General features: G+C 41.6%; 1 protein-coding gene across 12 annotated transcripts in view; it reads left to right on the top strand.

Moving 5' to 3' along the window:
* PARD3 (par-3 family cell polarity regulator) overlaps positions 1-15,611 on the top strand; it is a 441,643-nt gene that overhangs the window by 210,456 nt on the left and 215,576 nt on the right. For all 12 annotated transcript variants that reach the window (XM_075271584.1, XM_075271589.1, XM_075271591.1 and 9 more), the window contains 4 exons: positions 2,654-3,033; positions 9,172-9,311; positions 10,989-11,117; positions 14,198-14,236. In XM_075271584.1, the coding sequence (XP_075127685.1) occupies positions 2,654-3,033; positions 9,172-9,311; positions 10,989-11,117; positions 14,198-14,236 (688 nt within the window). The remainder of the gene's footprint in view (positions 1-2,653; positions 3,034-9,171; positions 9,312-10,988; positions 11,118-14,197; positions 14,237-15,611) is intronic.

Raw genomic sequence — 15,611 nt, forward strand, 5'->3', positions numbered from 1 at the left:
GGGGTGTCTGTGGCCAGCCGGGGTTTGACTGTCTTCACAACTAGGATAAAACACGTTCCTTTATCAACTGGCGAGATGGCTTCCATTCGGAGATGTTGATACGCGGGAGCTGCAGGTCTTCCATGTTTTTTTTTTCACAATTTAAGTGACATGATGGTGAATCGACAATTATTTCTATCAGTCTTTTTGGTAGGGAGTGCAAGTGGGAGGTGTAGTCTGAGTTTAATAGGAAATTTAATCTTTACGGATGGGTTTTTAAGTGGGTGGTCAGTAGCGGTTTTAGCTTTATAAACTCCGATCTCATAAAGTTTTAGCTTTCTTCCATAAAGTTTCATCCATCCTCTTGTCAGCCCTATCAGTACGTCTTATTGTTGATTTACTTGCCGGATTCAGTCCGTGACCTCTTGTTCTAGTTCTTCTGATATAGTTCCCTCCTAAACCTCGCCGCGTCTTTTGATGTATTTAACATGTTAGTTAATATTTCAGCTGTAGATCCTGGGAATCACAGGATGCTGCTGCAGCGCCTCTGGCTTGCTGAAGTTTTGCGAGTTCTCCAATGTATAGATTGTCAGTTGTGTGTTAGATGTTTCTACTGAAATATACAGCGGTCTTTTAGTTTGGCCAGAAAGTCAGATAAGTCAGGATAGTGCGGTACGCGAAGCATGGATTGAAAAGAGGCATCCACCATGGGAGACTTCAATAAAAACCCTGCGCAAAAAAAAAATGTGGACCATTGCCACCTTTGAAGTGCTCACATCTCAGATTTTGTTTTTGGAAAGTCAGTATCAACATTTAATGACTTCTTTGGTGTAAGAGTGAAATTTGGATTGAGTGGACGGGGTGAACTGGGGCTATTCACTGAATGACTTGAAGACAACCATAGAAGGGAAAGAGATGGCTAGTGGTAGTCGTTTTTGTTGCTAGTGTGTCCATTTTGTATTCATTCCCCTGGAATTCTGTGTGCCAAAGCAGACTCGTTCACGTTGGTGTCCTTATGTGGCAGAACTTCTATTGGGTTCGGGGTTCCAGAGATTGTGTCATTTTGTCATTGTAGAGTACAACTCTCTGTCCATATTTGCTCCTTTTTTTTTTTTTTTTGGCATTGACCAATAGTTAACACCGTTAAAATGGTTATTCCGGAACGTTTGGTATGTTCTTTACTAGAGACGAGCGAGTAGCATTCAATCGAATACCTCGCTGCCATAGGAATGCGTGTAAGCGGCTGAATACCAAAGGGTTAAGCGCATTGAATATTCAATGTGCTTAAAGAGGACCTTTCATGGTTTGGGGCACAGGCAGTTCTATATACTGCTGGAAAGCAGAGAGTGCGCTGAATTCAGCGCACTGTCGCCTTTCCCGATCTGTGCCTTGAATAAAGAGCTTTTGCTCCCGGTACCGTAGCTCTTTACAGTCAGAAGGGCGTTCCTGACAGTCTGTCAGGAACGTCCTTCTTCAAAGCAGCCCCTATAGCGCTGTACAGTGTGAGCGGGGAGGAACGCCCCCTCCCTCTGCTCACAGTGCTCGTCCATAGACGAATATTATCAGGAGGGGAGGGGGCGTTCCTCCCCGCTCACACTGTACAACGTGATAGGCGCTGCTGTGGAGAAGGACGTTCCTTACTGACTGTCAGGAACGCCCTTCTGACTGTAAAGCGCTAAGGTACTCGGACCGAAAGCTCTTTACCCTGGGCACAGATCGGGAAAGCCGTCAATGCGCTGAATTCAGCGCACTCTCGTTTTTCCAGCAGTATATAGAACTGTCTGTGCCCCGGACTATGAAAGGTCCTCTTTAACCCTTTGGTGTTCGGCCGCTTACACGCATTCCTATGGCAATGAGATATTCGATCAAATACTACTTGCTCATCTCTATTTTTTACTCCTAGCTGCATAACAATCCTCAACCCTGTATAGTAAACTACTAATAAATCCGATGTCCGCTCAGTATGCTGCTGTATGTAAGGACTACAGATCACAACGTAGGGCCTACCGATACAACAGCGATTACACATAGACTATAATGTGGTCCCTCCAGGTATCAATCAGATTTCTGCTTTTTTTTTATACTGAAACCAAAACCGTACATTTACTTTTGTCTCCTACAGACACCAATGCAGTTGAGAACCTAGCCCTAGTTGCACAGACTTCTAGCTGTAATAGGCTGTCCTTACAAAGTGCTGACCGATCCCCTTTGTAAAAATTTACCAGTCTGGTTGTCATATATAAATGGAACCTTATGAATTTCTGAATCTTTTGCATGTCTGATTTTGTGAGATATCCTTACCTTAGTCCATTGATTATTTTATTTATTATTTTTTTTGCCAACGTTCCACTCCTAGTTTTGCCTTCAAAAACTGCATGAAATTGCCATGTGTGAAAGGACCCTTAGCAGATTTGTTGTGTTGCTGTTTATCCTAGTGTTCCTTAGTGTTGTTGTACAACTCGCACATGCTAATTGAATGGGGCCAACTATGACTAACACTACACTAACAAGTGACTGTGAAGTCTTATTTAATCCGCTTCTTTCCCCATAAATAATTTCCCGTCTCCGCGGTGACACGCCGCAGCCCATTTTGCATAATTAGAAAGCATAATTATGTTCATAACAATCTCCAGTTTACTAACCGTGATCTGCTAATCTTATCTCATTTATCCAGAGCTCAGCATATGTTCCGTCAAGCCATGCGCTCTCCCATGATCTGGTTTCATGTGGTGCCAGCAGCTAACAAAGAACCCTACGAACAACTATCCCAAATCGAGAACAACAGCTACTACTCCAACCAACACGTCCCTGACCAGTACCCAGAGAATAGGAATTTCCACAGCCCCGGTCCCGAGCAGACACTACAGAGAGTCCCCCGTCAAGTAAACCAGGCAGAGCCTATGGACTCTTACTCACATCTACCTCATAATATTAATACAGCAGGAAAACCACCGACTGGCCTAACCCCATCACCGCAACGAGGTGTCAGCTCCCCTCCCATCAGCGGTTATGGTACCAAAAAAGGAAAGAAGCTATACATACAGCTGAAGAAAGGTAAGAGACTGGTGACACTGTTGTGCTAAAATTTAAAGGGGTATTTCCATCTTGTCTTGTCCATAGGATGTGGATAGAGCCTCACTTTATTACCTCCATATTACCGGTCAGAATTGAGACTATAACCGGCTTATTCATAGTCATATCTGAGCAGATTGATATACAGTTATATAGAGGTTTAGTCTAATGATAATGAAAGGGATTTCTTGGAGACTGTTTTTGACTAATTGCCCACCCAGGGGTTTCTCTCTATGTGTTGAATGTCAGACTTCTAGGTTGATGAGATGACGAGATCAGAACCACCGATTTCCTCGTCATGTATTCAGTAGTTTACTTATATATTTGTGCTGGTTTTACTATTATGGTTCTGGAGTAGGGCCGGGTAATTATGACCAAAACGGAAATCGCAATCGGGTATTTCACCTCTGTTATGATGAACGGTGAATTTTGGTCTCACCCTCTTTACAGTATAAATAAGTGTTGAGATTCTTCTCACAAGGTTGGTCCAGACCTAAATAACCCTGCTATTATTATACTGTGGGGACTCTTCCCGAGCCTAGAGTTTAATAAGTGGAGGGCCAAAGGTGGGTGAGGAAACATAAAGTGTTACTCACCTCTCCTGGGCTCCAGCACCACTCCTTGCTGTCTTCCGCATTTGTGGCTATGTCGGGGACCTCAGTGTCACATGACAAGGCAAGCGGTGAAGAAATCGGGGTGCCCAGGAGAGGTAAAAGAAGCCGTGTTTCCTCACCTCCCCTGGTCCTCTGAGACCCCACAGTATAATAGCAATTCCAGTTCAGTCCAAACAAATTGAAAATATGGTAATAACCCTAACCGAAATAACCATCGCTTTTGCTGGTTGATCGGTTTCACTTGTTTTTTGATTAATCGCCCAGCCCTATTCTGGAGTCTGCCAGTCACTATCTATACACGAAGAGGTGGGGGAATCTGGGTTCTGTTTCTGACCAAATGACCTGGTGTCGGAACCACCCGAGAACCCCAACATTCTAAACAAAAATTAAAAACCAGTTCTTTTACTTGGTGACCGGTTCCCTTTAAGTTTTGACACCAGATTATGGTAAATGTATAGACTGAATGATGAGCTAGTGGTTTGCATAGGACTTAAAACGTCTTATAAACGTTATTGTAGAGGGATATATAAGAGATAAGCCGGAGTCTGCTGATCACATTTCTTTTTATAAAAGCCGATTCTATACGGATCCCATTTAATTCCCGTTTCCAAAAGGCTGCAATACTCAGCAGAGCTCGACTTTCAATGAGTCAGATGTTTTATGGATTGCATCAAGTCTTCCTTGTTGAAGACTGCTCGGATTAGGAGTAGCCATGGGCCAGATCCTGGGGGTCACATGACGGCGTCTGAGCGCTTGGCGATCTACATCTATGTTAGTGTTGACCCCCTTTAGTATTGCTCTCTGTCAATCTCATTATCTCCTTTTATCTCTCGGACAATAACTGATTGACTATTTAAGCGTCGTGGAAAAATTAATTCTATCCCGGAGAAAATCTAAATGGCAAGCGTCTTTGTGGGAATATTTTTATATCCGTCCTGAAGTTATGATGGAAGTTGAGTTTTTGAGCATCGAATGCCTTTTATGATCCATAACTGTGCCTATTACGCAGAGTTAGACATACAGTAATTGAATGTTTCCAAGTAGATTAGCAGTGTAATGGAGGCTGCTCTTGTAGATAATTGTCTCTAATTTTAATTACAGAAATAATTATCTATGTCATTGAGAGATTTACAGCTGGATACATGTTTGTACGTGATCCAGATAAATTGGGTTGTGTGTCTTTTCTGTGTGCTGTCAACAATTTTTGTGCCATGTTTGTCTACTTTGCGAGGACCCGTACACAATACTATATCTCGGTGCATGGCGTAAGGAAATCTGCACCTGTTCCGTGGTAGTGTTAGGCTACATAAAGATGGCTGTCTATCCGTGTTTTTAACCGCTAACACACTGGCCCATTCTTCTCTGTGGCTCCATACACGCAAGCATTTACTAACACTGGTCAGAGAAGGTGCTGTGGGCCTGGAGGCAAAACTCAGACTAGGTCCTGTTTCTGACTGTCCAGGCTCATTGAGTCAGTAGAAAGCACTTACAGCATACGATCCATTTGCAGTCTGTGCTGTTTTCTCACTGGACTCTGCAAGCACATGTTTGCGTGCATGTAGCCTAAAGGCCATACACAAACATTAAAGAAGCACTCTATTACAAATTGTTACCTTTGGAAATGATACTGTTTGTAGTATAATGCTTATTAAATAACTTACTGATTTTTATTGTGAAGTTATATGCTTCCATCCGGAGCATTAATGTCCTGTCTGTTGCATACAGACACATGTTCCTGCACAAGAGGTTACATTCACACTGAAAGACTATCGGAGTCCACCAACCATAGATGTGCATTTGATATTTTGCCTAATGTTCATACAGGAAACATTAAGTGTAACACAGCACCTTGGGAAGAATATGCAAATCTGACTGCATTGACTGCTCTGTTACACTGTTAGGGGGATATCTTCACTCCTTGGGGAGAGACCACCATATAGGTGTGTGGAGACTTATTAAGGCTTTAGCACTCCACTTTGCAAGGGACCATGGGAAGAATATGCAAATCTGTCTTCCATGATGTAATTAGGAAGTCAGGTGCCTCAGTGTTGCAAACCAATAGAGGGCGCTCACTGGAATGTGCAAGCCTGTCTTCCCTGATGTAATTAGGAAGACAGAATCTCAGTGATATAGCCCAATAAAGGATGCTCGAGCATGATGTTAAAGGGAGCATCCTTTATTGGGCTATATCACTGAGATTCTGTCTTCCTAATTACATCATGGAAGACAGATTTGCATATTCTTCCCATGGTCCCTTGCAAAGTGGAGTGCTAAAGGCTTAATAAGTCTCCACACACCTATATGGTGGTCTCTCCCCAAGGAGTGACGATATCCCCCTAACCGTGTAACAGAGCAGTCAATGAAGATCTGTGCTCCAGGAAGAAGCATATAACTTCACAATAAAAATCAGTAAGTTATTTAATAAGCATTATACTACAAACAGTATCATTTAAAGCTGTCCTTAACACATACTATTTACACACAGGCTCATTTTAAATGGATGGGCAATGTAACATAATACATTTTTTTTTTTTTTTTTTTTACTAGAAGGATTCTGTAAATAATGTAGAGTATATACAGCATTGAACTAGTTGTCGATCACATCTGTGTATGAATAAGGCTGGTATCGCATGGCTGTACTTCTGCAATGTACATCCTATTATGACTGCAAGTTCCATCCCCTCCACAATACTGAGGATCTAATCTGAATTAGTAAAGTTTGGGTATTGCAGCCGTAACATGGGCACAAAAATGCAGCTTCACTACTTACGGGCTGTTCCAGGACACTTTGCCCGTAATATAGGAACAAAAAAACACCCATAATACAAATTGTGTGAAACTGTCCAGATAATATACAGTCCTTTATATGAAATCCTCGCTTTAACCATTGGTGGCAACAGTCCCTGTATTGTCCTGGCCCTTATATGGTCTGACTTACCTGAGCTCACATTATCACAGAGCTTATGATTTTGTAAGTTCAGGTCTGTAGACCATTGGTCGGCTAGAAACCTTTTGCCACAATATGGTTGCAGATATGCATTGTGTAAAATTGGACATTTTCAACCAAATTACTCATGTGACAAATTGACTGGACTGTTCACAATACAAGGCAGTCACGTGTTCATGTCCTTGTAGCTGCATACAGTTGTTTTGCTCCGTAACCCTGCAATGTTATATAGAATATCAGGCTTACATGCAGGTTTTGTATCAAGGGCTCTAAATAGGTTTCCTAACCCAGGCATATGATTATGGGATTCATCTTCTAAGCACATGTGGAGCCTACCTTAATGTTTTCTGCAGATAGTGAACACATTGGTTTACTGGGCACCTGATGACAGTCCATTGGGCATCATGGCCAATGCAAAGTCTACTCAGATAAGGTGTAAACACGGCATGGCAGAACCTGGATGGGATCCTACAGTATTTGCAGGAAGCCAAGTACCTAGATCACATTGGTTTAGACTTGCCAAGCCTATTCATACAGGGCCCGAGAGATGTGACTGCCAACCTGTACACTACTAACCTGTCTGGAATACAATGGGAAATTCCAAATTGATTTATGTTCATGTTCTAAGTGAAGTTGTAACCTCTCCCAATGCCAGCCAAGGTTCCCATCTAACCTTGTGTAAAGTGTGTTCTCCGTGGGATCTGAAGCCCACCATTACGTTATTTGTCAATGTCTCATAATACAAGGTCCATAAAGCCGGCTCCCTTCAGCGAGAAGCTTTTAATTAGCACAAACCAGAACGAGAAGTTTTCTGAGCTGCGTAGCCGAGTTTTAATTATCCAGACTTCAAGTTTTTTTCCAATTAGCGGTCGATATGTGACGACGTCCCGAGATACTCGTGGCCATTTGTAAATAAAATGACATGCAGCCAACGAATGGCGATCACGTTCCCAGGGTGAATTTCATGGGTCCTCTAAAAACGGATTAATTTCCAACCTCAATGTAGGGCTTTAAAATATGGAGTCTACCATCCTTATAGACTGATAGAAGGCTGAAGACTGTAATAATTGCTTCTACTCGTATCAAAAACCTTCACAATATTATTAAATGCGTTTAATTTAATCCCATGCTTGTATCTCTACCCAGCAGGAGGCCGGCGGGGACGTACGATGCCTCTCATCCCTTCTGCCGGACCCCTGTGGAGAGGCTCCAACAACAAAGGATTATACAATCATTTTCCGTTTACCACTTCCAAATCTGAATTTCTCACTGTAGAGAGTAATTTAATGCTGCAATTTGCCGAACCGGATTTAGAAATGTTTAATACACGTTTCTGATATATTTAAATATAGAAGTTTTTGGGAAGAGGATGGGTAAGGAGTCACAATGGAAAGTCAAAAACTTTTTGAAGGAGAAAATGTCGGGTGGAGGTTATACCGTAATTCATTTTATTTCCGGCTTTGAGGAGTCCTAAAGACCCTGAAACACTATGTTGCAGGGCTGTAGAGTTGGTTCGGTAGACTCTCAGCATGTCTTTGGAGTATGGGAGGAAATCCACACAAACACAGGGAGAACATACAAACTCCTTGCAGATGTTGTCCTTGGCAGGACTTGAACCCAGGACTCCAGCGTTGCAAGGTTGCAGTACTAACCACTGAGCCACTGTGTTGCCACTGGTAAACCACTGACTCTGATCTGTTTATCCACCGCCTGACTTTGACTCCTTCTTATATGGCTGACAGAAGTAGTAACTTCTCTAAGGGCGGGTTCACATCTGTGCCCTGGTCTCCGCTTTGTGGGTTTCCGTCTTCTGACGACAGGAGACAGAAACCCGGCAGTCAGTGTCCACCCATCTTCTGGTCTCCGGCTAAACTGTTTTTGTTTTTTTTTTAACCGACTTTGCATGTCCAACTTTGTGTCCGGTTAAAAAAAAAAAAAAACTGTTTCGCCGCGAAGACCAGAAGACTGTCATGGGTGGACGTTTTGCAAACCCATTCAAATGAATGGTTTTGAAAACTGACTGCCAGTTTCCGTCTCCTGTCCAGTTTCTTGGGCAGAAGTCGGAAACCTGAAAACGGGGAACGGGCGCAGGTGTGAACCCACCCTAATTTAGGAAGTGGAATGCCATGAAAGTGAATATGCTACAGTCGTTGCATGTAATGAAGTATTAATAATTGTATAATATAAAATTGTTTTATTTCAAAGTCACAATTGGTAATTTATTTTCTGACTACGACTACAACTTTTCATTACAAGACCACTTCCTGTTGAAGACGCCCAATATCACTTAGGCTCCATGCACACAACCAAGTGTACAATCTGATTGACTTCTGATGGGGGATACGAGGCTCCATTCCATCCCCTTAATTATGTAGCAGGCCCTTTCCAGTTCCATGACTTTGGAATGGAACTCCCCATTGAAATCAATGGGTGGTGCAAAAAATTTGATGATCCGCATCTCCCTAGGGAGCCTTCGATATTGAAAGCATTGGTCTAACTCTTTTGATGTCCGTGTTCATCCTTTGATCAAAAAATAATATTTTTTTTTACCTTTTACAGGGGCTGAAGGCTTGGGGTTCAGCATAACATCAAGGGATGTCCCTCTCGGGGGTTCAGCTCCAATCTACGTCAAGAACATCCTTCCTAGAGGAGCGGCTATCCAAGATGGCAGATTGAAAGCTGCGGATAGACTATTAGAGGTAGGGCTATTTCTTTAATAACTTTGATTTATAGTCCGTTCTATGAATTTTCAGAAGAGTCGACGATAATTCCATATGGTGCCTATTTATATATTTTTTTTATTTTTAATTTGATATATTTTAGTATTTCATAAAGCAATAAAAAGACCAGAATATTTTCAAATAATATCTCATATTTTTTGTTTTATGCTGACCTTTCTGGTTTGTTTGGTCTCTATCGTCCTTGTTGGATTTGCCTCTACCGCTGATGAAAAAGATAAAGATAATAGCTTTCCTCTCCTCTTCAAGGAAATTGTCTACATTCCTGTTAGTAAAAACATATGTATAGAGTTAATGGAAATTGGTTCCTTACATGATGTTTTTTCTGGCCTCTAAATTTACCTTTCCAAATTGTTTGACCTGTGACCGGAACTATTAGTAGGTTACGTTGTGGTCCACGTTTCCTGTAATTTTTTGCAAGGACTAGATCGTTGCCCGTCTCCTTCAAGGCTGTTTTACCATATCCCCATTTACCTCTAAATGGATTGTTGGATCCGATTATTTCAGAATCGGCCATAGAACGATGTAGCAGAGTTGACTTTATAAAGCTCAGGTTGCGCTACTTTATCGCTTTGGTTCACGCTGCCTCCAGCTGTGGAAGTGTTGGGCTAAGTGAGTGCCGACTCTAACACCAGGCCGAATGGAGTCCTCACCTCTTCTCTTACGCTATTTCTGGTTTTTATAGTCACTTAAGAAGCTCAGTAATATTTTTGCAGTCCTACTTAACCACTTTTAATATAAAATCGGAGGCTACCTGGCCTGACCTCACACTGCAGTTACCCGCAGAACACATGTTTACCCAATGTGATGCAGCTGTGAAATGTAATTAGGACGGCGATTCACGGTGGCCTGCGGGAATTCAGGAATATCAGTCACGGGATTTATTAAAGGCCACATGTAAAAGGGAAATTATGGGGGTCAAGCAATTGTGTGTGTGTTTATATATATATATATATATATATATATATATATATATATATATGTAATAAAAAAATATAGATTCTATCATGCTATATTAAAAAATGTAAAATGGATTAAAAAAAAAAAAAAATGACCACATTTAAATTGGAAATTCTATGGGTCGTTCATTTATTTTCTTCATTAACGATGGACATGTCAATTTATTTACTTGGCATGAATTTAATTTAGCTACATGTATGTATGTATGTATGTATACACACACACACACACACACACACATATTATATAATTTTTTATATATATTTCATATATTATATTTTATATATTATATATCATATTATTTATATTCTAATAAAAAAATAGTAATAGTATGTGCTAGATTAAAACCTATAAAATGGAATAAAAAAAATAACCATCTAATACATCATACCTGTTTGGGCTTCTATTACTCCATGGCACAGTTTATTTTATTCTAGCACATCGTATATTTTTCAGATTGTTGGTAAAACCGGTTTTTTCTCTGAAACCTGTGGTGTTCCTGTTTGGGCTTACATTACTCCGCGGCTCGCTACGGTACACACGTGCGGAATAATTCAGTTCCCGAGTTTTCAGCTGATATCTATTTTCTCTTTTGTAGACTTCGTTTCTCAGGATTCCTAGGAACTTATAAAAAATGTATAGAGAGACTTGCTGAGTTTCTTTCCTTTTCTCTTAAAGGTGAACGGTGTCGACTTGACCGGGAAGACCCAAGAAGAAGTTGTATCATTACTGAGAAGCACAAAAATGGGAGGCTCTGTGAACCTTTTAGTCCTCCGGCAAGACGAAGCTTTCCAACCACGTGAGCTGGTAAGAATATAATTGGACTCCAGTGGTCAAAGTCTATCAGAGAAAAGTTTTCTAAGTTGCTTGTACCATCCAGTTATTCATTATTAGGATTGGGAACAAGCAATGTAAGACTGGTACTGGATCCAAATATGTATGATCAGTAAGTAAGAACCACACTCAACAGATGAGTACAAAAACGACTTTATTAACTGGTTTTGAGCGTCAACTGCGCCCTTCCTCAGGTGCAAACAATTCTTAGTTGAGCTGAGTTGACTCCTTGAAACGCGTTGTGCTTAGACCGTTCAATAAAGTCGTTTTTGTACTCTTACTTATGGATCATCCATATTTGGATCCAGTACCAGTCTTACATTGCATGTTTATGCACCCGCGGGGTGCTAGGAACCGAGCAGCTCTACACACTACAGAGAGGGAGCCTCTGTTAATTGTTCCCAGTGCCAGTGTAAAGTTGCGTGTACACAACCTTCAAAGGTGAGCCTGCACTTGTGCTATACTTGTGTCTTTAATATTACTAATAATACTACACTACTGTCCGCTCGGTGTCTCTCCTGTTTTTGTTTTTTGAGGATTGGGAACAAGAAATTTTTGGGATAAGGTGTTGAGCCAGGGACTTGATCCAGTTGCCATAATTGCAATTGGGAAGTATTTTTTCCTCTGATGGGCCTTTTGACTTCAGCCTCTTGGGGTTTTCTTGCCTTCCTTGATAGGTTTATAGGGAGGACTTGATGGACTTACAAATCTTATCAACTATGTTACTATTTATTTCTGTGTCTGTCTATCTTTTTAGTCGTCTATCTAAGGGGCATTCACACGGAGGAAGTTGGCGCTGATTCTGGCGCGATAACTCGCATCCGAATCTACGCGGAAATAAAGCCTCCCATTGACTTCAATGGGTTCTGTTTTCAGCGCGGAATTCATTGAAATCAATGGGAGGTTTTCCGCGTGGAGACTGACGTGAGTTATCGCGCCAGAATCATCACCAACTTACTCTGTGTGAATGCCCCCTTAGTTGGCCTTAGGCCATAAGCACATAACCAAGTCGAATCCAATGAAAACTCTCTGTGTGTGGGCCAAAGTACCTGGACTTAACTTGGCCATGTGCACAGGAGTCACTGCATCATAATCTGTTATATGACTCAGTCACTACCGTAGTCCATTATTGTAGAAATTGGGCCATTCAAGGGCTCACTGCATTGTATCGGACTATGATGCATTGACTCCTATGCACACAGTAGAGTTCAATCCATATACTATGGACCATTTCCCACGGACGGGACTCTGTTGTGTTCACACGGCCTTACATCTATAACACCTTTTGCAATGGACCTCCAACCCACAAACACATGCATACTCAGCTGAATGTGCATATGTTCTCAATAGGCGGATGGGGATCATTCACAACCTGTAGGTGGACTACTCTGATTCTTTCACTGTAAAGCTATATATGTTGGATGTCAAGCTATATATGTTGTCATCCAACGTGCCGATGCTTTGTTTTTTTCTAACATGAGCCTGTCTGCACACCCTCATACCCCTAAAATAGCCGGCTGGTCTAACTTTGCTTTTATTTTTAGATTACGACTGCGAATACATAAAAAACCATTGTACAATTTCTCATTTCCCGAGAAATACTAATATATAACAAGGGATACAACGGGAACAAGCCTTTAATATTCTCATTTCTGAATAGATTCCCCCCAGATTTTACCGTGTTAGTGCTCTCGGGCCGCACCGCCATTCTGAGTATGATTTGTGCTGACCTGAGATTGTGCGATCTGGCGCTCGCATTGTGTGTCAGGCAGATGAGCTCCTCATTCACAGTACAGCTGGAGCTTAGAATATCATCTATCTGTGCACAAGCTGTGACAACCGTATTGGAGTTGGTGTCAGCGACAACCAGTCACATGGCTGGGCTGTCGTTCTTCTCCGCGCTGGCATGATGTTCATGCCATGCCCAGATGGTGCAGATATTCAGATTTTTTTTGATAAATGACTAATTATCATTGCTAAATATTCAGGGGCCTCCATTTCTGTGCATTTAATTAATTCCATCTTATGTCTTCACTAAGGAGTTAATCAGGAATTAATTGCGTGTATTAATGTTTTTACTTACAGAAATGAATGCTGAGAAATGGGCTTTGTGCTTTAATCCCGGACACAGTCCATTTCATCTATAGAGCTTAATTTGTTCCCATTACCACTTGATATGAATAGGAAAAGTGTTCATGGGAAAGTATTCCCATAAAATCGATCATCTGTTTTTATTTTTTGGATTTAGATTTCTTTAATCAAGCTACTGGAGTATGTGGCGAATAGATAAATTGTGACGACATCTGTTGTCAGTAGTGGAGGCAGTGATGAGTCTGTGGTGTTATTTGGAGAGGTGTTATCTTTCATTGTAACCCTGTCTGTGATGGATAAGAGGTGACTGCTGTGAAGTAAACACCCTATTGAATTGTCAATCTATAGTATATTATTAGGTTTGGTGGTCAGAGTGAAAATTATACAGTATAATTATTTCCTATCTTTGAAGCACATTTTTTCTAACTAACACGTCAGACTAGCCTTAAGAGAGGCTATTCTTCTCCTACCTTTTGTTGTCTTCTCTGTGCCGCTGTTCCGTAGGAATCCCGTTTTTTTGTCGGTATGTAAATTAGTTCTCTCGCAGCACTGGGGGCGGGCCCCAGCGCTCAAACAGCACTGGGGGCGGGCCCCAGCGCTCAAACAGCACTGGGGGCGTCCCCAATGCTGCCAGTTACTTTTTAAATGATAATTTTATCATAATCCTCTGGTTACACTCTTAAAGGTGCATTCCCATTTAATCAGTAGAATATGCCTCATTTCTATGATCAATGGGAGCTTTATCATTGACCTCAATAGGCCCATTCACTTGTCTTTCCATGGCTAGTGGTTTGGTCAGTGTTGTTCAAGGAAAGGACTGTCAGTCATGGCTTCTTACCCTTCATTTTCGGGATTGGTGGTTACCTCCACCAATCATAAAGTGCTTTCTTATGCTGACCATATCATTACTTATTATATAGGAATAGATTTTTAACATATCAATGTACTTTTTTTCTTTATAGGCTCCTGAATCAATTCCGGTACCGACTACGAGAGAGCCGGTAAGAAGTTTGCTGCACACTGTGCTGTACATATATAATACAATGTAATAAGTCGACTGCTATATGACATGCATTACACATTGCTGCTTCATTTTATATAGCATCCGTGAGGGGAAAAATAATGTAAAATTGGATTTGCACAGAGGTGTTAGGGTATGTTCACACGGCAGAATTTGCATTCCATGTGTGAATAGTTACAGCATTCTGCTCTGGCTTAGGCCTGAAGAATGGGCCTACTCAGGAGCCTCGCGCCACAGAATCCGCAGCAAGATAGGGCAGCTCACTTATTTTTTCCCGCCACTAGCTAGCGGAAAAAAGAAGTGAGCAGCTCCCATTGAAGTCAATGGGAGCCGGATTTGTGGTGAATTCCTCATCAAAGTCCGCTCCAAAAAAATTCAGTGTTAACATACCCTTATAGGTACCTTAGTATTGATCCCTAGCATAGTCATGAGCATTTTATATACTAAAAACAAAGTTAGCTCGGCTTAAAGTGGGAAAAAAGTGGGCATAGGCAAGTATCTGCTTTATCTGTATTTGGTCAAAGTGTGTGCCAAGAACCTCTGATTCATAAGCATAGTGAATATAGTAGTAATACAGTCTAAAGTAAAAAAAAACCCACATCACCGCTATTATAGCCATGTGGCTTTCAATCGGAGTAGAAATAGACTCGATTTGATCACAAACCAATGACCAATACAGAGAACAGGGCATTCTCTGCTAAGGCTACGTTCACATTGGCATTGCAGAGTCCACCAAAAATCAGCAGACTTTTTCCTCCAGCGGTTTCAGTTTCAAATCAATGGACAAACAGCAGTCCCCATTATAGTCAGTGAGATGGCCGGGCTCTGTGTGTAACCGATGTTTTAGAGGTCTGCCCCCAACAAAGGAAAGCCAACGCTAGTGTGAACCTAGTGTAAGGTGGTGGCATTGCGGATTTCAGAGGGGGTCAAGGCACTTGCAGCTATCTGTAGGCCAATCCGGCCTTCTCTCATACACTAAGAATCTAATACTTATGAACCTATTACATATAGCAGTAACACAACCTAAAATAATAATAAATATTACCAATGTTGGTCCTGTGTAAAGACCTTAAATAGGAGCTGCAACATACCTTTGTGGTCACAATCCATTGTAGCAGTGCAAAAATAGTCCTTTGGGAATGCAAGTGCTTTGGGGGCAGGGTCTAAGTTGTCAGATTTGCCTACACACCCTTTATTTAAGGAGAGGCAGAAAATATTATTCACCCTTTAAAGGGGCAGCATTGACAGCATATCGGAGGAGAACTGGAGCACTTGCAGCTGTCTTTAGGCAAATCAGGCCCCGCCCCCAGTGCACTTGCTTCTGCATACAGAGCTGTCAGTTTAGTGGACGTACC

This window comes from Leptodactylus fuscus, chromosome 4 (genome assembly GCF_031893055.1).
Source record: "Leptodactylus fuscus isolate aLepFus1 chromosome 4, aLepFus1.hap2, whole genome shotgun sequence".
Lineage (NCBI taxonomy): Eukaryota > Metazoa > Chordata > Amphibia > Anura > Leptodactylidae > Leptodactylus > Leptodactylus fuscus.